This window comes from Coregonus lavaretus (assembly GCF_964263955.1).
Source record: "Coregonus lavaretus genome assembly, chromosome: 1".
NCBI classification, from domain to species: Eukaryota; Metazoa; Chordata; class Actinopteri; order Salmoniformes; family Salmonidae; genus Coregonus; species Coregonus lavaretus.
This window is the reverse complement of record NC_139988.1, coordinates 22,575,932-22,600,969: the sequence shown is the minus strand read 5'-3', so window position 1 is coordinate 22,600,969 and position 25,038 is coordinate 22,575,932. Positions and strand designations below refer to the sequence as shown.

Sequence of the window (25,038 nt, the reverse complement as noted above, 5' to 3'; positions counted from 1 at the left end):
CTGCTCTAAGGTAGATTGTGAAAAGTTGTACTCTTCAAAGTTGAAGGCTTGCTTAGCTGGAGGCAAGGGAGAGTAGAGGACATTAGAACAAAATGCATTTTGACTAAATTGTAACTGATCAATGAAACATGAGGCAGATGTTCAGAGAGTGATCACACACACACACACACACACACACACACACACTCTCACCACTCTCTAGCTGAGAGAAGGACTTGGCCAGTGACTTGACATCCTCCATGGGGATCTTGTAAACCATCAGCGTGGCAAAGCTGCAAGACAGAGGCAGCGGGATTTAGCATTTCATTACACACACACACACACACCTCTGCTCTGACTCACCTCTCCTGTCTTGCAGCGTGAGGAAAGATTCGTCGGATCTCCTTGTGGAGCAGTGCCACCTGCTGGAGCCCCGTCAGCTCCTCTCTCAGCTTCACTTCCAGGCTGTAGCCACGCCCATACTTCCCCTTCAGGTGCTGGATAGACCCAATACACCTTAGAGACAGAGATATATCCTCATCATCACCATAATCACAACTAGATAGACCCAATACACCTGAGAGAGATATAACACATCCTCATTATCATCGCCATCATCCTCATCACAACCACCACAAATCAACTCCCCAATAGACCACCTGATCTCAACACCAAACAAAACATCTAAACACTAAAAAATACCTCAATACAGTATGACAAAAAGACAAAGTACTTGTAACAAAGTTATTACAACGAAATAACTTATAACCTAGTTACTGCGACATAGATTATTAGCTATAGCAATGTAATGGCAACATATTACACCTTTTCCCCAATGCCAGAGCTCATTGAGTTGGATAGAGGGCACACCACAAACGGCATTGTGGCAAGTGCACCCTCTATCCAACTCTATGTTCCACCCATCTTCACCTCTACTCTGATACCCCAACACTCACCTGAGCTGCCCTGACACCATGATGGCCACGCGGTCACACACAGCCTCAGCCTCCTCCATGTAGTGAGTGGTCAGAATGGCCCCACGCTGGCGGTTCTTAAACGCTGCCCGGATAGCCCTCCTGGAGACAGGATGAAACAGAGCGACAGGACCACCACAGCCGTAGCTCTTTACTGGCTACTTTACAGAGTATAACAATTACATCTAAAACTAAAAGACAAACTGAAAACCTTTGAAGCTGAAGTTGACATATACTACATAACCAAAAGTATGTGGACACCTGCTCATCAAACATCTCATTCCAAACTCATGGGCATTAATATGGAGCTCGTCCCCCCTTTACTGCTATAACAGCCTCCACTCTTCTGGGAAGGCTTTCCACTAGATGTTGGAACATTGCTGCAGGGACTTGCTTCCATTCAGCCACAAGAGCATTAGTAATGTTGGGCGATTAGGCCTGGCTCGCAGTCAGTGTTCCAATTCATCCCAAAGTTGTTCTATGGGGTTGAGGTCAGGTTCTACCACACCGATCTCGACAAACCATTTCTGTATGGACCTCGCTTTGTGCACGGGGGCACTGTCATGCTGAAACAGGAAAGGGCCTTCCCCAAACTGTTGCCACAAAGTTGGAAGCACAGAATCATCTAGAATGTCATTGTATACTGTAGTGTTAAGATTTCCCTTCACTGGAACTAAGGGACCTAGCCCGAACCATGAAAAACAGCCCCAGACCATTATTCCTCCACCAAACTTTACAGTTGGCAATATGCATTCGGGCAGGTAGTGTCCTCCTGGCATCCGCCAAACCCAGATTTGTCCGTTGGACTGCCAGATGGTGAAGCGTGATTCATCACTCCAGTGAACGCGTTTTCACTGCTCCAGAGACCAATGGCAGCGAGCTTTACACCCCTCCAGCCGACACTTCGCATGGTGATCTTAGGCTTGTGTGCGGCTGCTCGGCCATGGAAACCCATTTCATGAAGCTCCCGACGAACAGTTATTGTGCTGATGTTGCTTCCAGAGGCAGTTTGGAACTTGGTAGTGAGTGTTGCAACCGAGGACAGACTATTTTAATCCGCTACACGCTTCAGCACATCGGCAGTCCCGTTCTGTGAGCTTGTGTGGCCTACCACTTTGCAGCTGAGCCGTTGTTTGCTCCTAGACGTTTCCACTTCACAATAACAGCACTTACAGTTGACCGGGGCTCTAGCAAGGCAGATATTTGACAAACTGACTTGTTAGAAAGGTGGCATCCTATGACGGTGCCACGTTGAAAGTCACAGCTCTTCAGTAAGGCCGTTCTACTGCCAATGTTTGTCTATGGAGATTGCATGGCTGTATGCTCGATTTTATATACCTGTCAGTAACGGTTGTGGCTGAAATAGCTGAATCCACTAATTTGAAGGTGTGTCCACATGCATTTGGAAAGTATTCAGACCCATTTACCTTTTCCACATTTTGTTACGTTACAGCCTTATTCTGAAATGGATGAAATTATTTTCCCCCCCTCATCAATCTACACACAATACCCCATAATGACAAAGCAAAAACAGGTTTTTAGAAATCTTTGCAATTGTATTAAAAATATCACATTTACATAAGTATTCAGACCCTTTACTCAGTACTTTGTTGAAGCACCTTTGGCAGCGATTACAGCCTCGAGTCTTCTTGGGTATGATGCTTCAAGCTTGGCACACCTGTATTTGGGGAGTTTATCCCATTCTTCTCTGCAGATCCTCTTAAGCGCTGTCAGGTTGGATGGGGAGCGTCACTGCACAGCTATTTCCAGGTCTCTCCAGAGATGTTCGATTGGGTTCAAGGCTGGGCCACTCAAGGACATTCACAGACTTCTCCCGAAGACACTCCTGCATTGTCTTGGCTGTTTGCTTAGGGTCGTTGTCCTGTTGGAAGGTGAACTGTCTAAGATCCTGAGTGCTCTGGAGCAGGTTTTCATCAAGGATCTCTCTGTACTTTGCTCCGTTCATCTTTCCCATCGATCCTGACTAGTCTCCCAGTCCCCACAGCATGATGCTGGCACCACCATGCTTCACCGTAGAGATGGTGCCATGTTTCCTCCAGACGTGACGCTTGGCATTCAGGTCAAAGAGTTCAATCTTTGTTTCATCAGACCAGATAATTTTGTTTCTCATGGTCTGAGTCCTTCAGGTGCCTTTTGGCAAACTCCAAGCGGGCTGTCATGTGCATTTTACTGAGGAGTGGCTTCTGTCTGGCCACTCTACCATAAAGGCCTGATTGGTGGAGTGCTGCAGAGATGGTTGTCCTTCTAGAAGGTTTTCCCATCTCCATAGAGGAACTCTGGAGCTCTGTCAGAGTGACCATCGGGTTCTTGGTCACCTCCATGACCAAGTCCCTTCTCCCCCGATTGCTCAGTTTGGCCGGGCGGCCAGCTCTAGGAAGAGTCTTGGTGGTTCCAAACGTCTTCCATTTAAGAATGATGGAGGCCACTTTGTTCTTGGGGACCTTCAATGCTGCAGAAATCTTTGGGTACCCTTCCCCAGATCTGTGCCTTGACACAATCCTGTCTCGGCGCTCTACGGACAATTCCTTCGACCTTATGGCTTGGTTTTTGCTCTGACATGCACTGTCAACTGTGGAACCTTATATAGACAGGTGTGTCTTTCCAAATCATGTCCAATCAATTGAATTATTCCACAGGTGGACTCCAATCAAGTTGTAGAAACATCTCAAGGATGATCAATGGAAACAGGATGCACCTGAGCTTAATTTCGAGTCTCATAGCAAAATGGTTTGAATACTTATGTAAATAAGGTATTTCCGTTTTTTATTTGTTATACATTTGCAAATATTTCTACAAACCTCTTTTCGCTTTGTCATTATGGGGTATTGTGTGTAGATTGATGAGGAAAAATATTAATTTAATCAATTTTAGAATAAGGCTGTAACATAACAAAATGTGGAAAAAGTGAACGGTCAGAATACTTTCCGAATGCATTGTATAGTGTACATATAAAAATTACATGACACACGATACATTCTGGTTTCTATTGACTGTGTGCTTTTGCTGTAATTTCTCAGCCTTGTACCGCACAACCATTTCTTGTCAACAACATTGTTTTGGTCTGATTGTGCCTATCCCAGAGAGAGGAGCATGGATCTCACCACATGCGTTGTTTGGACTTGGGGTCCATCCCTGTAGAAGGCTCATCCAGCAGAACTATCTGAGGGTTCCCCAACATGCTGAGAGCAAAGCACAACTGAAACACACAAACAGGAAACACAAACAAATACAGTCAACAAAGTGTGGCACAGGTATTATTAGGCTACAAATGAAACAGGCAAGTAAGAATTAGTGAGGGCAAAAGGATTTGAATGTTTGGGCTAGGCTGAAACACACAAATCAAATGTATGTATAAAGCTCTTTATATATCAGCAGATGTCACAAAGTGCTTATACAGAAACCCAGCCTAAAACCCCAAACCATAAGACTCCTGAACAGCTAATCATGGCTACCCGGACTATTTGCACTGCCCCCCCACCCCATCCTTTTTACGCTGCTGCTACTCTGTTAAGTATTTATGCATAGTCACTTTAACTCTACCCACATGTACATATTACCTCAACTAGCCGGTGCCCCCGCACATTGACTATGCAACGGTACCCCCCTGTATATATAGCCTCCCTACTGTCACTTTATTCTATTGTATATATAGCCTCCCTACTGTCACTTTATTTTTTACTTCTGCTCTTTTTTTCTCAACACTTTTTTGTTGTTGTTTTATTCTTACTTTTTTGTTTAAAATAAATGCACTGTTGGTTAAGGGCTGTAAGTAAGCATTTCACTGTAATGTCTGCACCTGTTGTATTCGGCGCATGTGACCAATAAAATTTGATTTGATTTGATTTGATTTGAAACAGCAAGCAATGCAGATGTAGAAGCAAGGTGGCTAGGAAAAATTCCCTAGAAAGACAGGAAGAAACCTAGAGAGGAACCAGGCTCTGAGGGGTGTCCAGTCCTATTCTGTCTTTCCCGGGTTGAGATTATAAGATTACATGGCCATTACGGCCAGATCGTTCTTCAAGATGTTCTAACGTTCATAAATGACCAGCAGGGTCAAATAATAATCACAGTGGTTGTAGGGGGTGCAACAGGTCAGCACCTCAGGAGTAAATGTCAGTTGGCTTTTCATAGCCGGGCATTCAGAGGTCGAGACAGCAGTCAACATACTGTGACATAGATGTACAAATGAAACAAGTGAGCAAAGTAAGGGGTTATGATTTGGTGAATGTTGATGGGCTAAGCTTGGTGGTTATTTTACACACTGATTCCCAGCTAACATTGTAGGGTTGTTTGAGCTGGAGGGAGGAAATACTCACCTTATTTACTCTCTCTATTACCAAACATCACATGAAATGATGGATGGCACTGCTAGGCCGCAACTGAGTCTATGGAGCAACCCCATTTCAGCTCTCCAAATGTCTCCCTGACAGGCAGTTTAGAACTAAAAGTCTCCCTTTGCACACTGTTATGTAAAGGTGTGTAGAGAGTAGACAGAGTGTAAAGTGGAAGTGGTGCTCTCTCTCTCTCTCACTCTCACCTTCCTCTTGATCCCAGCTGATAGGTTCTTTGCCTGCTTGTGGAGGTGGTCCTTCAGCTCCAGAGCATTCACCACACTGATAGGAACACAGAGAGAGAGATACACAGAGTTCACACAAAGTCCATTCCACAGGAGACTACAGCAAAAAGGTACATAACAGAAAAATCAAGAGGGCCAAGTCTAAAAGTTAGGTTAGATAAGATAATATACAAACGTTAGATACATTATTCATTTTTTAGGATTAAAATTAACTCCAGATAAACAATCACCCTGCATCAATGCTTAGTTGTCGACAGCACATCGCTGAATACAACAGGCACTACCTGTTCCTACCACAAGACAGTTGTCATAAGGGTATTTGTATTTATTAGGGATCCCCATTAGCTGCTGCCAAGGCAGCAGCTACTCTTCCTGGGGACCAAACACATTAAAGCACTTACATTACATATACGAAAAAAGATAAAACAGTACATAATAACATTATTACACCACTACATATCTACAGTTTTACATTTTTGTCATTTAGCAGACGCTCTTATCCAGAGTGACTTACAGTTAGTGAGTGCATACATTATTTTATTTTTCATACTGGCCCCCCGTGGGAATCGAACCCACAACCCTGGCGTTGCAAACGCCATGCTCTACCAACTAAGCTACATCCCTGCCGGCCATTCCCTCCCCTACCCTGGACGACGCTGGGCCAATTGTGAGCCGCCCCATGGGTCTCCCGGTCGCGGCCGGCTACGACAGAGCCTGGATTCGAACCAGGATCTCTAGTGGTACAGCTAGCACTGCGATGCAGTGCCTTAGACCACTGCGCCACTCAGGAGTATCTACAATACAAAATGTACAATGCAAAATGTATAATACCGCCACACAACAATATTGCAATGTACGTGTGTGTAGAGTGCGTGTGCTAGCGCTTGTGTGCATATGCGTGTGTCTGTACCGCTTGTGTGTGTCTCTTCACAGTCCCCGCTGTTCCATAAGGTGTATTTTTACCTGTTTTTTAAAATCTGATTCTACTGCTTGCATCAGTTACCCGATGTGGAATAGAGTTCCATGTAGTCATGGCTCTATGTAGTACTGTGCGCCTCTCATAGTCTGTTCTGGACTTGGGGATTGTGAAGAGACCTCTGGTGGCATGTCTTGTGGGGTATGCATGGGTGTCCGAGCTGTGTGCTAGTAGTTTAAACGGACACCTCGGTACATTCAGCTTGTCAACACTTCTTACAAAAACAAGTAGCGATGAAGTCAATCTCTCTTCCACTTTGAGCCATGAGAGATTGACATGCATATCATTAATGTTAGCTCTGCGTGTACTTTTAAGGGCCAGCTGTGCTGCCCTGTTCTGAGCCAATTGTAATTTTCCTAAGTCCCTCTTTGTGGCACAGTGGGAGAGAGGGTTAACATCTATTTTCTGAGTATATAACCAGCTTCTCAGGCGCCAAGACAGTAGTCATAAGGGTACAGTGGGAGAGAGGGTTAACATCTCTTTTCTGAGTTTACTGTATATAACCAGCTTCTCAGGCTCCATTTCAGTGTGCTTCATTCTATAGCTAGAGGACTCCTGATATCTCCAGGAGTGATAAGTACAGTGGGGAGAACAAGTATTTGATACACTGCCGATTTTGTAGGTTTTCCTACTTACAAAGCATGTATAGGTCTGTAATGTCCAGAAAATCACATTGTATGGTTTTTAAGTAATGAATTTGCATTTTATTGCATGACATAAGTATTTGATACATCAGAAAAGCAGAACTTAATATTTGGTACAGAAACCTTTGTTTGCAATTACAGAGATCATACGTTTCCTGTAGGTCTTGACCAGGTTTGCACACACTGCAGCAGGGATTTTGGCCCACTCATCCATACAGACCTTCTCCAGATCCTTCAGGTTTCGGGGATGTCGCTGGGCAATACGGACTTTCAGCTCCCTCCAAAGATTTTCTATTGGGTTCAGGTCTGGAGACTGGCTAGGCCACTCCAAGACCTTGAGATGCTTCTTACGGAGCCACTCCTTAGTTGCCCTGGCTGTGTGTTTTCGGGTCGTTGTCATGCTGGAAGACCCAGCCACGACCCATCTTCAATGCTCTTACTGAGGGAAGGAGGTTGTTGGCCAAGATCTCACGATACATGGCCCCATCCATCCTCCCCTCAATACGGTGCAGTCGTCCTGTCCCCTTTGCAGAAAAGCATCCCCAAAGAATGATGTTTCCACCTCCATGCTTCATGGTTGTGATGGTGTTCTTGGGGTTGTACTCATCCTTCTTCTTCCTCCAAACACGGCGAGTGGAGTTTAGACCAAAAAGCTCTATTTTTGTCTCATCAGACCACATGACCTTCTCCCATTCCTCCTCTGGATCATCCAGATGATTGACCGTCATCTTGAACTTCTTCCATTTTCTAATAATTGCGCCAACAGTTGTTGCCTTCTCACCAAGCTGCTTGCCTATTGTCCTGTAGCCCATCCCAGCCTTGTGCAGGTCTACAATTTTATCCCTGATGTCCTTACACAGCTCTCTGGTCTTGGCCATTGTGGAGAGGTTGGAGTCTGTTTGATTGAGTGTGTGGACAGGTGTCTTTTATACAGGTAATGAGTTCAAACAGGTGCAGTTAATACAGGTAATGAGTGGAGAACAGGAGGGCTTCTTAAAGAAAAACTAACAGGTCTGTGAGACCCGGAATTCTTACTGGTTGGTAGGTGATCAAATACTTATGTCATGCAATAAAATGCAAATTAATTACAAAAAAAATCATACAATGTGATTTTCTGGATTTTTGTTTCACAGTTGAAGTGTACCTATGATAAACATTACAGACCTCTACATGCTTTGTAAGTAGGAAAACCTGCAAAATCGGCAGTGTATCAAATACTTGTTCTCCCCACTGTATATAATTTTTTTTGTCTTTATCTGTTGTGGTCTAGTACTGTCTTTTTGCTAGCTAGGGCCATCTACTTTAAGTGCTGACTGTCTTCACAGTGGCCTACCTGCTGTGTGAACTGCTGACTGCTCATAATTTGCAGATAGTTGTTGACACATCAACCAGGATCAAGGTACAGGGCAATTTGTGACTTGTTTTCGTAATCAGTGGCTGTATTGGAGGGGGAGTGGTTTCACCACTCCTGGGCAATCAGCAATTAGTACAGGGAGGTGTGCTCTCCACCTTCGCTAGGCAATTAGCAATTAGTGTTAGTTCTTCAGTCTCTCCTGGTTTCTCAGCAGCAGCTGTAAGCGGCGGTCGTGTCAGTTTGTCTCAAAACTAAGACCATCGCCGAAACAAAGACGGTTCTGTGGAGTTGTTGGAGGAAGGAAGGAGAGGAGGGCTCCACACCACTCTCTCACTTGTGTATATCTTACCTAGTTATTTACAGATTCTGATTTTGCTCTTTTGTAGCTTTGTCAACTCTGTGTATTTTCTATACCTGTTCGCACCTCTCCCTGTAGTCTTTACAGACGTTCCCCACCCCTTGGCTGCAACCCTTCTAATTTAGTGTACCCTGCGTGCACAACCCATGTGGAATTCCGGGTCTCTGGCAGCGTTTGGAACTGCCGCTCTGCGGTCAAGAACGCCTAGTTCATCTCAGCCTATGCTGCCCTTCAGTACGTCGACTTTTTGGCCCTGACGGAGACATGGATCACCCCAGAGAACACTGCTACTCCAGCTGCTCTTTCGTCATCTATGTTTTCTCTCATAGTCCAAGAGCATCTGGTCTTCGCGGTGGTGGCACAGGTGGAGATATTCTCTTTTCTCCCTCTCTCACCTGTCCATCTCCTCATATGAATTCCACGCTGTCATTTGTCCACTCAAGCTTCACATTATTGTCATCTATCGCCCACCAGGTGCCCTTGGAGAGTTCCTCAATGAGATTGACACCTTGATAAGCTAATTTCCTGAAGATGGCTCACCGCTCTTCGTACTGGTGACTTCAACCTCCTGACGTCTGCCTTGGATTCATTTCTTTCCAACTCTCTCTTTCCCCTCCTTGCCTTTTGACCTCACCCAATCCCCTCCAACTCACAAGGCAGGCAATACGCTTGACCTCATCTTTACTAGAGGCTGCTCGCCTACTAATCTCACTGAAACCCCCCTCCAGGTGTAAGGGAAAAAATTATGTATTTACCTTTGTTGACTATAGCTGTATGAATATTGATAGTTAACAACTATGTGCTTGGCAATAGTAAGAGACCTTTTACCATTGGTGGAGGATCTCTTACTATTGATGGGTTCGGATTTCTAAACTTTAAATATTGTTAATCATCAGTTATACTAGAGACATGAGGAGTGCCATAGTCTGGTTTATACAACAGAGGTTAATGGTCATCTGTAGGAGGAATGTATATGGTGGGGTCAATGAAGGTTGGATAGGAGCCAGGGGGCTTTGGAATGTACTGAGTAGAGGAGAGGCAATCACATGATTGCCGTCGCTGATACGGGTGGAGAGCTTTGGATTAGAGAGGAATGGGGTTGAGGTCACATCACTTAACTTCCTGCCTAGCAATGAAGATGTAATGTTTATAGGGAAGGAGGAGTTCACCTAAATTGGAGTATAAATATCTGTGTTGGTTGGAACCTGTTTTTTGTCTTATACAGCTGTGGGACCCAATGGGTGAATCAACTTGGTTGAGCTTTACTAATCGTCTGAGTTTTACTCTGGTTATTTAGAACCTAACACTATTAATGCTGCACTTCTGCAAAAGGATGCTTCCCCTTAGCTGGTCTGGGCTTATAGTCAAGGACATGGTGTGACTCAGGATAGAGAGAGCTTTAACAGAACAGTACTGTTATTGTTTCAAGTCATCTTTGCTTATGAGAACTAAATGGGGGGGTAAACAACACTCGATACACATAACCACAAGATGAACACAAGGTAGCTTATGATGCCCTGATCTACCGGGGAGGGGTGAAACCAGCCATGACTAAGCATTTTCTAGGTCTACTATTTAAGACCTCTACATTTTTTTGTATTAAGCTCTCTGTCCTACACTCGAGTGTGGGGTCGACAAGCTTCATTTTTGCAATTCTTATTAAATAAAGATGATTGTTTGAAGAAATGACAGTCTCTCCTTCCTGGTTAGAATTTCTACGACACAGGTCTCTGGTCACTACTTTGTTTCCATTTCTGTCTCCCTTTACTCCAACCCTAACCACTCAGCCCATACCCAGATGGTCATGCGCCGTCGTAGTCTTCGCTCTCTCGCTCTCCTCTTCTATCCAATCATCTCTCCCTTTTGCTAAATCCTTTTCCCTCCTGTCTCCTGACTCTGCCTCTTCGACCCTACTCACCTCCCTTTTCGCATCCTATGACTCGTACTGTCCCCTTTCCCCCCGGCCGGCCGGCTTGGCCCTCCCCTTCTGCTCCGTGGCTGAGTGACTCATTGCGAGCTTACAGAACAGGGCTGCGGGCAGCTGAGCAAAAAATTTAGGAAAACTAAACTTCCGGAGAACCTATCATCCTTTCACTCCCTCGTTACCTTCTCTTCCTCTGTATCCGCTGCTAAAGCCACTTTCTACCACTACATTTCAAGCTTCTGCCTCTAACCCTAGGAAACTATTTTCCACCTTCTCCTCCCTCCTTAATCCTCCACCCCCTCCTCCTCCTCCCTCTCTGCGGACGACTTTGTCAACCACTTTAGAAAAAAAGGTTGACGACATCCGCTACTCATTCACTCAGCCTATTGAGTCCACTGGTCTCACTCACAGAGAACTACAATACTGCTACTCTGTTAATTATTTATGCATAGTCACTTTAACTCTACCCACATGTACATATTACCTCAACTACCTCAACTAGCTGGTGCCCCCGCACATTGACTCTGCAACGGTACCCCCCTGTATATATAGCCTCCCTACTGTCACTTTATTTTACTTCTGCTCTTTTTTTTTTCTCAACACTTTTTTTGTTGTTGTTTTATTTTTACTTTTTTTGTTTAAAATAAATGCACTGTTGGTTAAGGGCTGTAAGTAAACATTTCACTGTAATGTCTGCACCTGTTGTATTCGGCGCATGTGACCAATACAATTTGATTTGATTTGATTTGAATACGCCTTGACCTCTTTCTCCCCTCTCTCTCCAGATGACATCCTGCGACTAGTGAGGTCTGGCCACTCGACAACCTGCCTGCTCGACCCCATCCCCTCCTCCAGAACATCTCTGGAGACTTTCTCCCATTCCTCACTTCCCCCATAAACTCATCCCTGACCACTGGCTGCGTCCCCTCTGACTTCAAAATGGCCCGAGTTGCTCCCCTCCTAAAGAAACCAACACTCGACTCATCTGACGTCAAACTATAGACCTGTATCCCTTCTTTATTTTCTTTCCAAAACACTTCAGCGTGATGTCTATGATCAACTTTCTCATTATCTCTCTCAGAACCATCTTCTTGACCCTAACCAGTCAGGCTTCAAGACTGGTCACTCAACCAAGACTGCTCTTCTCTGTGTCACTGAGACTCTCCACACTGCCAAAGCTGACTCTCGCTCCTCTGTTCTCATCCTCCTAGAGCTATCCGCTGCCTTCGACAACATGAACCATCAGATCCTCCTCTCAACCCTCTCAGGGCTGGGCATCTCAGGCTCTGCACACTCTTGGATTGCATCCTACCTGAAAGGCCGCTCCTACCAGGTGACGTGGAGAGGATTTGTGTCCACGTGCACCACATGGACACAGATCTACTGGTGTCCCCCAGGGCTCGGTTCTAGGCCCTCTTCTCTCTATACACCAAGTCACTCGGCTCCATCATATCCTCACATGGTCTCTCCTATTATTGCTATGTGGATGACACTCAACTACTTTTCTCTTTCCCCCTTCTGACACCCAGGTGGTGACACGCATCTCTGCGTGCCTGGCAGATATCTCAACTTGGATGTCGGCCCACCACCTTAAGCTAAACTCGACAAGACGGAACTGCTCTTCCTCCCGGGGAAGGCCTGCCCGCTCAAAGACCTCTCCATCACGGTTGACAACTCCAGTGTCGCCCTCCCAGAGTGCAAAGAACCTTGGCATGACACTGGACAACACCCTGTCGTTCTCTGCAAACATCAAAGCAGTGACCCGCTCCTGCAGGTTCATGCTCTACAACATCCGTAGAGTATGACCCTACCTGACACAGGAAGCGGTGCAGGTCCTAATCCAGGCAGCTGTTGGCTGGGCTCCCTGCTTGTGCCATCAAACCCCTGCAACTTATCCAGAACGCTGCTGCCTGCCTGGTTTTCAATCTTCCCAAGTTCTCTCATGTCACCCCACTCCTCCGCACGCTCTGCTGGCTTCCAGTCGAAGTTCGCATCCACTACAAGACCATGGTGCTTACCTACGGAACAGCAAGAGGAACTGCCCCTCCCTACCTACACCACCTTCTAGCTCTGACTCTACTGATAGCTATGTTAGATAAAACATTGTACTTTCTATGCCTGTGATATGTGGTTGTCCCACCTAGCAATCTTAAGATGAATGCACTAACTGTAAGTCGCTCTGGATAAGAGCGTCTGCTAGATGACTTAAATGTTAACTGTTTTATGATAGAGGAGATAGTTACCGTGTGATGATGCCAGGGACGTCCTGTCCGCGGAGGCCCTTGATGGCAGCGTAGATCTCCAGGTGTTCCTCCAGGGTGATTCGGGGCCACAGAGGGCTGACCTGGGGACAGTAGCCTATATGCTCCAGGGGGTTGTCTACTGGACGGAACTCTGTACTGTAGTCCCCCATCAGGACCTGAGGAGGCAAGAGCAACAGACTGTCAAATGTAATCATATAGGATCAGATTGGACCTGAAATGCAGCTGGTTTTTGTCTCAATATTAAACAATCTCTGGGCAATAATTAAGTACCTTACTGTGACTGTTTATTTTTTTACCATTTTGATTGAAAACAAATAGCTTCTTAGCAAAGATACATTTCTCAAGAAATAATTTTGTTAATACTGTCTGGGAGTGGTCTGAGTGTGGAGGGGACAACTGAAAACTAGCTGTTTTATTGGCAGAGAGGATTGGAACTCTTTCTTATTGGTCTATTAACTAATTTATTGCCTGGTGATGTCAACAGGCAGGCTAAAACTTCATCCCACCAAAACAGGTTGAAATTTCAGGTGGTATTTTCAAACAGCTCATACACTAAAAGGGCATACATTTTTCACAATTTCACAGTATTATTCCAACCTCAGTGTGGAAACATACAGTGCATTCAGAATTTATTCAGACCCCTTGACCTTATTTACATAAGTATTCAGACCCTTTGCTATGAGACTCGAAATTGAGCACAGGTGCATCCTGTTTCCATTGATCATCCTTGAGATGTTTCTACAACTTGATTGGAGTCCACCTGTGGTAAATTCACTTGATTGGACATGATTTAGAAAGGCACTATATAAGGTCCCACAGTTGACAGTGCATGTCAGCGCAAAAACCAAGCCATGAGGTTGAAGGAATTGTCCGTAGAGCCCCGAGACAGGATTGTGTCAAGGCACAGATCTGGGGAAGGGTACCAAAAAATGTCTGCTACATTGAAGGCCCCCAAGAACACAGTGGCCTCCATCATTCTTCAATGGAAGAAGTTTGGAACCACCAAGACTCTTGCTAGAGCTGGCCGCCCAGCCAAACTGAGCAATCGGGGGAGAAGGGCCAAGGTCAGGGAGGTGACCAAGGACCCAATGGTCACTCTGACAGAGCTCCAGAGTTCCTCTGTGGAGATGGGAGAACCTTCCAGAAAGACAACCATCTCTGCAGCACTCCACCAATCAGGCCTTTATGGTAGAGTGGCCAGACGGAAGCCACTTCTCAGTAAAAGGCACTGAAGGACTCAGACCATGAGAAACAAGATTCTCTGGTCTGATGAAACCAAGATTGAACTCTTTGGCCTGAATGCTAAGCGTCACGTCTGGAGGAAACCTGGCACCATCCCTATGGTGAAGCATGGTGGTGGCAGCATCATGCTGTGGGGATGTTTTTCAGCGGCAGGGACTGGGAGACTAGTTAGGATTGAGGGAAAGATGAACAGCGCAAAGTACAGTGAGATCCTTGATAAACCTGCTCCAGAGCGCTCAGGACCTCAGACCGGGACGAAGGTTCACCTTCCAACAGGACAACGACCCTAAGCACACAGCCAAGACAACGCAGGAGTGGCTTCGGGACAAGTCTCTGAATGTCCTTGAGTGGCCCAGCCAGAGCCCGGACTTGAACCTGATCGAACATCTTTGGAGAGACCTGAAAATAGCTGTGCAGCGACACTCCCCATCCAACCTGACAGAGCTTGAGTGGATCTGCAGAGAAGAATGGGAGAAACTCCCCCAATACAGGTGTGCTAAGCTTGTAGCGTCATACCCAAGAAGACTCAAGGCTGTAATCGGTGCCAAAGGTGCTTCAACAAAGTACTGAGTAAAGCGTCTAAATACTTATGTAAATATAATATCAGTTTTTTTTAATACATTTGCAAAGATTTATTAAAACCTACTTTTACTTTGTCATTATGGGATATTGTGTGTAGATTGAGGGAAAAAAAACAATTTAATCAATTTGAGAATAAGGATGTAACGTAACAAAATTTGGAAAAAGTCAAGGGGTCTACAGGACAATCACGTTTTTGACTGCACAGGGCCTTTAAGGCTGAGATTATGACTAGCTGTGGACTAAAGCCGGGTGTACACTACACGACTTTCAAAATCCTAACATTGCTAACCCTCTCACATTAAATGAACATCTTTCCTGTAGTTGCTTTTGCCTTGCCAACGTAGTGGTGTGCACACTAAACGATGTGGCACAGACAGGGGTCACACACTTGGTCTTGAGGATTGTCAATTACCATGCTGTCTCACGAAAATAATGATGGGATTCCATTTAACATAGCTACAACGAGCTGTGGCTCAAAGCAGCCTTAAATGTTTTCAGTCAGACATTCACGCTTGCCATACAGAGTTGAAATATCTAGCCAACATTTTGAACTGAATAACATTGCTTGTGAACTTCAGAGCTGTAACAATTTGACACTTTGGCTTTGATTAAAGGCAAGTACAAACGCATACTAGTAGTAGTCATCGCTCCTTCTTGAGAGTCTACACATTATGGTTGAAGCAAAACAACGTAATAATCTCATTGGCTTCTTCTCTGACGAGCTCTCATTGGCTATTGCTCATCACCGTTCTCAAAACTTGTCGTTGCACATCTCACACAATACGCACATTGCAGATTTTGTGCTAATAATACATTTGAAAATATCGTGACATCTGGGACTGCTCAAAGACGAGATCGGTAGCCCTCAGATTAAGTCTCTGACCCACTCACATTATACGAGCGTCTGTGACGGCCTCGCACCCTGAGTAGGCAATGACATAGGGATTTTTTTCTCCGATATCAAAAACTTGTCTGGGACAGCTAAATCCGGGCCAAAATTGTATAGTGTACACCTGGCTTAAAAGGCATTTTCAATTTAAATGACATTTTAGTCCAGGAAACTGGCCCTACAAATTCCATATAGGGTCCAGTCAAGAGGCAGAGAGGGTAAATGGTGTGTACCTGTCCAGCGGTTGGGTCTGTGTCTCCAGACAACATATGCATGATGGTGCTTTTCCCTGCTCCGTTGGGCCCCAACAGTCCAAGCACCTCACCTGAACACACACACAGTTGCTATACTGGTTTTCTGTTATGAGAACATTGACATTGTTGAAAAACCCAAGCCTCACAGTGCAGACCTCAGGGATTTCTCTGCCATTAGTATCCTTGGACGGGCCACCTAAGTGTTTTTTTCGGGTCGCCTAAGTACAAACTGTGTATAATATAATATAATATATATATATATATATATATATATATATATAATATAATATATATATATATATATACATATACACATATATATATACATATACACACATATATATACATATACACACACATATATATATATATATATATATATATAGATATATATATATATATACATATACACATACATACATACATATATATTATATATATATATACACACATACATCTATACATACATATATATACATATACATATATATATATACATACATATATATACATATATATAATATATATATACAGTTTAAGTCTGAGGTTTACATACACCTTAGCCAAATACATTTAAACTCAGTTTTTCACAATTCCTGACATTTCATCCTAGTATAAATTCCCTGTCTTAGGTCAGTTACGATCACCACTTTATTTTAACAATGTGAAATGTCAGAATAATAGTAGAGAGAATTATTTATTTAAGCTTTTATTTATGTCATTACATTCCCAGTGGGTCAGAAGGCGAGCAGCCTCTAGTAAACACTCAATTAGTATTTGGTAGCATTGTCTATAAATTGTTTAATTTGGGTCAAATGTTTCGGGTAGCCTTCCACAAGCTTCCCAGAAAAAGTTGGGTAAATTTGTCCCATTCCTCCTGACAGAGCTGGTGTAACTGAGTCAGGTTTGTAGGCCTTCTTGCTCGCACATGCTTTTTCAGTTCTGCCCACAAATGTTCTATAGGATTGAGGTCAGGTCTTTGTGATGGCCACTCCAATACCTTGACTTTGTTGTCCTTAAGCCATTTTGCCACAACTTTGGAAGTATGCTTGGGGTCATTGTCCATTTGGAAGACCCATTTGCGACCAAACTTCCTGACTGATGTCTTGAGATGTTGCTTCAATGTATCCACATAATTTTCCTTCCTCATGATGCCATCTATTTTGTGAAGTGCACCAGTCACTCCTGCAGCAAAGCACCCCCACAGCATGATGCTGCCACCCCCGTGCTTCACGGTTGGGATGGTATTCTTTGGCTTGCAAGCCACCCCCTTTTTCCTCCAAACATAACGATGGTCATTATGGCCAAACAGTTCTATTTTTGATTCATCAAACCAGACGACATTTCTCCAAAAAGTACGATCTTAGTCCCCATGTGCAGTTACAAACCGTAGTCTGGCTTTTTTATGGTGGTTTTGGAGCAGTGGCTTCTTCCTTGCTGAGCGGCCTTTCAGGTTATGTCGATATAGGACTCGTTTTACTGTGGATATAGATACTTTTGTACCTGTTTCCTCCAGCATCTTCACAAGGTCCTTTGCTGTTGTTCTGGGATTGATTTGCACTTTTCGCACCAAAGTACATTCATCTCTAGGAGACAGAATGCGTCTCCTTCCTGAGCAGTATGACGGCTGCGTGGTCCTATGGTGTTTATACTTGCGTACTATTGTTTGTACAGATGAACCTGGTACCTTCAGGCGCTTGGAAATTGCTCCCAAGGATGAACCAAACTTGTGGAGGTCTACAATTATTTTTCTGAGGTCTTGGCTGATTTCTTTTGATTTTCCCATGATGTCAAGCAAAGAGGCACTGAGTTTGAAGGCAGGCCTTGAAATACATCCACAGGTACACCTCCAATTGACTCAAATGATGTCAATGAGTCTATCAGAAACTTCTAAAGCCATGACATCATTTTCTGGAATTTTCCAAGCTGTTTAAAGGCACAGTCAACTAGGTGTATGTAAACTTCTGACCCACTGGAATTGTGATATGGTGAATTATAAGTGAAATAATCTGTCTGTAAACAATTGTTGGAAGAATTACTTGTGTCATCCACAAAGTAGATGTCCTAACCGACTTGCCAAAACGATAGTTTGTTAAAAAGACATTTGTGGAGTGGTTGAAGAAATGAGTTTTAATGACTCCAACCTAAGTGTATAAAAACTTCTGACTTCAACTGTATATACACTACCATTCAAAAGTTTGGGGTCACTTAGAAATGTCCTTGTTTTTCCATGAAAACATACACGAAATGAGTTTGAATTGGAAATATAGCAAAATGCATAGGAAATGTAGTCATTGACAAGGTTAGAAATAATGATTTCTAATTGAAATAATAATTGTGTCCTTCAAACTTTCCTTTCGTCAAAGAATCCTCCATTTGCAGCAATTACAGCCTTGCAGACCTTTGGCATTCTAGTTGTCAATTTGTTGAGGTAATCTGAAGAGATTTCACCCCATGCTTCCTGAAGCACCTCCCACAAGTTGGATTGGCTTGATGGGCACTTCTTACGTACCATACGGTCAAGCTGCTCCCACAACAGTTCAATAGGGTTGAGATCCGGTGACTGTGTTGGCCACTCCATTATAGACAGAATACCAGCTGACTGCTTCTTCCCTAAATAGTTATTGCATAGTTTGGAGCTGTGCTTTGGGTCATTGTCCTGTTGTAGGAGGAAATTGGCTCCAATCAAGCGCCGTCCACAAGGTATGGCATGGCGTTGCAAAATGGAGTGATAGCCTTCCATCTTCAAGATCCCTTTTACCCTGTACAAATCTCCCACTTTACCACCACCAAAGCACCCCCATACCATCACATTGCCTCCACCATGCTTGACAGATGGCATCAAGCACACCTCCAGCATCTTTTCATTTGGTCTGCTTCTCACAAATGTTATTCTTTGTGATCCGAATACCTCAAACTTCGATTCGTGTCCATAACACTTGTTTCCAATCTTCCTCTGTCCAGTGTCTGTGTTATTTTGCCCATCTTAATCTTTTCTTTTTATTGGCCAGTCTGAGGTATGGCTTTTTCTTTGCAACTCTGCCTAGAAGGTCAGCATCCCGGAGTCGCCTCTTCACTGTTGACGTTGAGACTGGTGTTTTGTGGGTACTATTTAATGAAGCTGCCAGTTGAGGACCTGTGAGGCGTCTGTTTCTCAAACTAGACAATAATGTATTTGTCCTCTTGCTCAGTTGTGCACTGGGGCCTCCCACTCCTCTTTCTATTCTGGTTAGAGCAAGTTTGCGCTGCTCTGTGAAGGGAGTAGTACACAGCGTTTTACGAGATCTTCAGTTTCTTGGCAATTTCTCACATGGAATAGCCTTCATTTCTCAGAACAAGAATAGACTGACTAGTTTCAGAAGAAAGTTATTTGTTTCTGGCCACGTTGAGCAAGTAATCGAACCCACAATTGCTGATGCTCCAGATACTCAACTAGTCTCAAGAAGGCCAGTTTTATTGCTTCTTTAATCAGCACAACAGTTTTCAGCTGTGCTAACATACAGTGGGGAAAAAAGTATTTAGTCAGCCACCAATTGTGCAAGTTCTCCCACTTAAAAAGATGAGAGAGGACTGTAATTTTCATCATAGCTACACGTCAACTATGACAGACAAATTGAGCAAATAAAATCCAGAAAATCACATTGTAGGATTTTTATTGAAATTATTTGCAAATTATGGTGGAAAGTAAGTATTTGGTCACCTACAAACAAGCAAGATTTCTGGCTCTCACAGACCTGTAACTTCTTCTTTAAGAGGCTCCTCTGTCCTCCACTCGTTACCTGTATTAATGGCACCTGTTTGAACTTGTTATCAGTATAAAAGACACCTGTCCACAACCTCAAACAGTCACACTCCAAACTCCACTATGGCCAAGACCAAAGAGCTGTCAAAGGACACCAGAAACAAAATTGTAGACCTGCACCAGGCTGGGAAGACTGAATCTGCAATAGGTAAGCAGCTTGGTTTGAAGAAATCAACTGTGGGAGCAATTATTAGGAAATGGAAGACATACAAGACCACTGATAATCTCCCTCGATCTGGGGCTCCACGCAAGATCTCACCCCGTGGGGTCAAAATGATCACAAGAACGGTGAGCAAAAATCCCAGAACCACACGGGGGGACCTAGTGAATGACCTGCAGAGAGCTGGGACCAAAGTAACAAAGCCTACCATCAGTAACACACTACGCCGCCAGGGACTCAAATCCTGCAGTGCCAGACGTGTCCCCCTGCTTAAGCCAGTACATGTCCAGGCCCGTCTGAAGTTTGCTAGAGTGCATTTGGATGATCCAGAAGAGGATTGGGAGAATGTCATATGGTCAGATGAAACCAAAATATAACTTTTTGGTAAAAACTCAACTCGTCGTGTTTGGAGGACAAAGAATGCTGAGTTGCATCCAAAGAACACCATACCTACTGTGAAGCATGGGGGTGGAAACATCATGCTTTGGGGCTGTTTTTCTGCAAAGGGACCAGGACGACTGATCCGTGTAAAGGAAAGAATGAATGGGGCCATGTATCGTGAGATTGTGAGTGAAAACCTCCTTCCATCAGCAAGGGCATTGAAGATGAAACGTGGCTGGGTCTTTCAGCATGACATTGATCCCAAACACACCGCCTGGGCAACGAAGGAGTGGCTTCGTAAGAAGCATTTCAAGGTCCTGGAGTGGCCTAGCCAGCCTCCAGATCTCAACCCCATAGAAAATCTTTCGAGGGAGTTGAAAGTCCGTGTTGCTCAGCGACAGCCCCAAAACATCACTGCTCTAGAGGAGATCTGCATGGAGGAATGGGCCAAAATACCAGCAACAGTGTGTGAAAACCTTGTGAAGACTTACAGAAAACGTTTGACCTGTGTCATTGCCAACAAAGGGTATATAACAAAGTATTGAGAAACTTTTGTTATTGACCAAATACTTATTTTCCACCATAATTTGCAAATAAATTCATTAAAAATCCTACAATGTGATTTTCTGGATTTATTTTTCTCATTTTGTCTGTCATAGTTGACGTGTACTTATGATGAAAATTACAGGCCTCTCTCATCTTTTTAAGTGGGAGAACTTGCACAATTGGTGGCTGACTAAATACTTTTTTCCCCCACTGTATTCCATTACAAATCAGCCTTTTCCAGCTACAATAGCCATTTACAACATTAACAATGTCTACACTTTATTTCTGATCAATTTAATGTTATTTTAATGGACAAAAAAATTGCTTTTCTTTCGAAAACAAGGACATTTCTAAGTGACCCCAAACATTTGAACGGTAGTGTATATAATATTTGTTCATACATTTTCGGATGGAAAAACGCTTTCAGTGTAAACTTAAACGACTACAACCAGATATAAAGTATGTAGAAAAGATAATGGACCTAAATATTTTTTTGGGGTATAATCTTTGAACTAAAAACCACCAAAATAAAAGCTAGACAGTCAGGGAGAATTGAAAATTCAAAAAACAATTAATTTAGCAGTATATATTTTGTTATTTTGTTTGGGCAAAAGAACACAGCATTAGCCATGGCAAAATGCATAGAATTGCAGGAAATCTACTTTAAAACTATCCCCCAAAAATAACAGCTGCATGGAAAATGTGTAGAATAGCAGGAAATTGGTTTAATAATTTCTATAATTTCTCTACACCGCCAAGATTGGGGCCTCAAGTTTTATTTATTTAACTGCACTGACAGGCCAACTGCGCCCCTGGCACGCCCCCTACCACCCCCACCACCTAAGCCCCATTTAAATTCAGTGGAGGACGGCTTATAATAATGGCTGGAATGGAGTACATGGAAACCACGCGTTTGATACCATTCCATTTATTCCGTTCCCTCCATTACTATGAGCCGTCCTCCCTTCAGCAGCCTCCACTGCCGTGGACATATGTCATACACTCTCAAAATCATTGCATTCATAACTCAATGTGCTCAATGTTAAGCAATGGAATCGTTTAGTGTTTGACTGATCAAATGTACAGCTTACAGTTGGACTGGGAGTAGTAAGCTCAGCTGACCTTTGCGTACGCAGAAGGAGATGTTCTTGGTGGCTACCATCCTCTTCTTCTTGAGAGAGATGCCTTCCCGTTGACATTTATACTGCTTCCTCAAGTTACTCACCACCACTACTGGTTTCTGGGGGGGTGCACACAAGATAGATTATTAGATGACCTGATGACAGTTAATAGATATTCTGAGGAAACCGTCAAAACATGGCAAATCCCCTTTCAAAGATGGGACCCGTCTTCCACAGAGATCAAGGTGTGAATACAAAAAGCACTTAACACACACACCTCGTGATCATCACACACACACACCTCGTGATGGCCACACACACCTCGTGATGGCCACACACACACACACCTCCTCACAGCACTGGCAGGTGAGGGCCTCCTTCACCCGAGCCTTTTCCATCTGAACATCCTCATCCTCGTTGATCCCCTCCTCTGGGTTACGCTCCACTTTAGCCTTAGTCTTGGAAGAGATCCTTCAGGGGAAAGACAATGGTAATATTAAGTTTCATAGTCTCATGTTACCATACTTCCAAGTCTCATTCAACACAAGGAAGCCTGGAATAGAGGCTAGGTGGCGTATTATGATGACTTAAAGGTCCAATGCAGCCGTTGTTATCTCAAAATCAAATCATCAAGTACCATACTGTGATTGTTTTAAATTGAAATGGTCAGAAAGAAACAACAATAGCTTATTTTTAGTTTTTTTGGACAAAGTTTTAACTTCCTTTGTCATTTTTTTGTTGGGGGGTTACAGGTACAATATTCATGTACATTTACACACTTTTAGTTTATACTCATGTACCGTAAGCTGCCACTCCCAAAAAAATTATGAATGATCATATTGACCACACAGGATTTCGTAATAATAAAATTGGTATGTAAAGAAAAGACAAACAAAAAGAGGGGGCCTACAGAATGCCACAGATATCTCAAGTTTTGAGGGAGCGTGCGATTGGCATGCTGACTGCAAGACTGTCCACCAGAGCTGTTGCCAGCTAATTTAGTGTTAATTTCTTTAGCGTAAGCCCCCTCCAACGTCATTTTAGAGAATTCGGCAGTACGTCCAACACCGCAGACCACGTGTAAGCACGCCAGCCCAGGACCTCCACATCCGGCTTCTTCACCTGCGGGATCGTCTGAGACCAGCCACCCGGACAGCTGATGAAACTGTGGGTTTGCACAATCAAATAATTTCTGCACAAACTGTCAGAAACCATCTCAGGGTAGCTCATCTGCGTCAAGAGTATGTGAGCGGAGCAGAGCTGGAGCAAAGCGTGCCCAATTTGACTGGAGCGTGGAGCGAGATTCCCAAAGTCTGGAGCTCCACATTTCGCTCCAGTAGCGCTCACTTCACGAGCTCAGGGCATACCCGCCCCAGCATACATTTGTAGTCTACTTATGTGCTGCTATAACCCCTTGCTTTAGCTACTGTCATGGAGTTCGCTAAATATTTTCATAAAGAAACTGATAAAACACACAGGTGCTAAATCAAGGTGACTTACAAAGATGAGGACCAAGAGGGAGTGCCATGATGTAGTGTCCACAACTAAAGAATAATTGTGGAATCTGAAAAGACACGTATCCCAAAAGCATGCTACATGCACATGCTAAACGAAAGGAACGAGGTGGGTAGATAACGAAGTGTGTCATTGTAGCAAAGTATTTATAAACTAAAATCCAATCTCTTAAACGTTTAGATCATTTTCATTCTATTATCTATACAATCGTCCATAATTGATTTTGGCCCAATAGGCCTGGCGTATTCCCACGTTCAAGGAGCTTTCCGTTTTGATTGGGTTATTTTGCCTAAAAACCTTTAGGCCTACCTACAGAAAAATAAAACAACAACTCTGCATCTCTGCCCAGCCTGGCAAGAGTGGCCTAAAGGGTATTTAGCATCCCCAGTGGCTCTGCAAGTGTGGAGAGGATATTCTGCGCTGCTGACCGGCTCTCCAGGCACCATCGCATGAGCCTGAAGCCACAAACTGGTTTCTAAGAATGAATTCAAAGGTACGAATAAGTCATTTTTAATTTAATGTGTATTTATTCTAAGTAAGTCACAGCCTATATGTTTAATTTATAGACTATAATGATTTAATACAACGAAATGTTGTTTAAATGCTGAGGGTTATATGTCCCTACCAGCCTATTGTGTTGCACTCGCAAATGCTTCAAATGCTTAGTTTGCTTCAAATTGGTAGGTCCAGGTAGTCACAAAAATAGATGAGTGTTGGTTAAATTGTGATTTTAATAAATGGAGCGAATTTAGAGAGGCAGTTTTCTTTCCTGTGAGCGCGGAGCAGTAGGAAAGGACATGGAGCGAGATTTCCAACCGCCCAACTCTGCTCACAAGCTCTGATCTGCGTGCTCGTTGTCCTCACCAGGGTGTTGACCTGACTGCAGTTCGGCGTCATAACCGACTTCAGTGGGCAAATGCTCACCTTCGATGCCACTGGCACGCTGGAGAAGATTGCTCTTCACGGATGAATACCGATTTGAACTGTACCGGGCAGATGGCAGACGCCATGGCATCATGAGGGCGAGCGGTTTTCTAATATCAACGCACGCCCCTACCTTTTTTTTAACGGTATCTGTGACCAACAGATGCATATTTGTATTCCCAGTGATGTGAAATCCATAGATTAGGGCCTAAGTAATTTATTTCAATTGATTGATTTCCTTATATCAACTGTTGCATGTTGCGTTTATATTTTTGTTCAGTATATACATATATATATATATATATATACAGTGAGGGAAAAAAGTATTTGATCCCCTGCTGATTTTGTACGTTTGCCCACTGACAAAGAAATGATCAGTCTATAATTTTAATGGTAGGTTTATTTGAACAGTGAGAGACAGAATAACAACAAAATAATCCAGAAAAACACATGTAAAAAATGTTATACATTGATTTGCATTTTAATGAGGGAAATAAGTATTTGACCCCCTCTCAATCAGAAAGATTTCTGGCTCCCAGGTGTCTTTTATAC

General features: G+C 43.7%; 1 protein-coding gene across 2 annotated transcripts in view; it reads right to left on the bottom strand.

Moving 5' to 3' along the window:
* LOC311130156 (cholesterol transporter ABCA5-like) overlaps positions 1–25,038 on the bottom strand; it is a 94,204-nt gene that overhangs the window by 4,913 nt on the left and 64,253 nt on the right. The window contains exons 27-36 of one of the 2 annotated variants that reach the window (XM_084162844.1): positions 22,395–22,518; positions 22,049–22,166; positions 16,017–16,108; positions 13,050–13,225; positions 5,512–5,587; positions 4,076–4,170; positions 936–1,055; positions 343–495; positions 193–272; positions 1–56 (exon numbers count right to left, since the gene is read on the bottom strand). In XM_084162844.1, the coding sequence (XP_084018970.1) occupies positions 1–56; positions 193–272; positions 343–495; positions 936–1,055; positions 4,076–4,170; positions 5,512–5,587; positions 13,050–13,225; positions 16,017–16,108; positions 22,049–22,166; positions 22,395–22,518 (1,090 nt within the window). Of the gene's footprint in view, positions 57–192; positions 273–342; positions 496–935; positions 1,056–4,075; positions 4,171–5,511; positions 5,588–13,049; positions 13,226–16,016; positions 16,109–22,048; positions 22,167–22,394; positions 22,519–25,038 lie in introns of those variants that run through there. The other variant, XM_084162845.1, reaches the window with a different exon arrangement.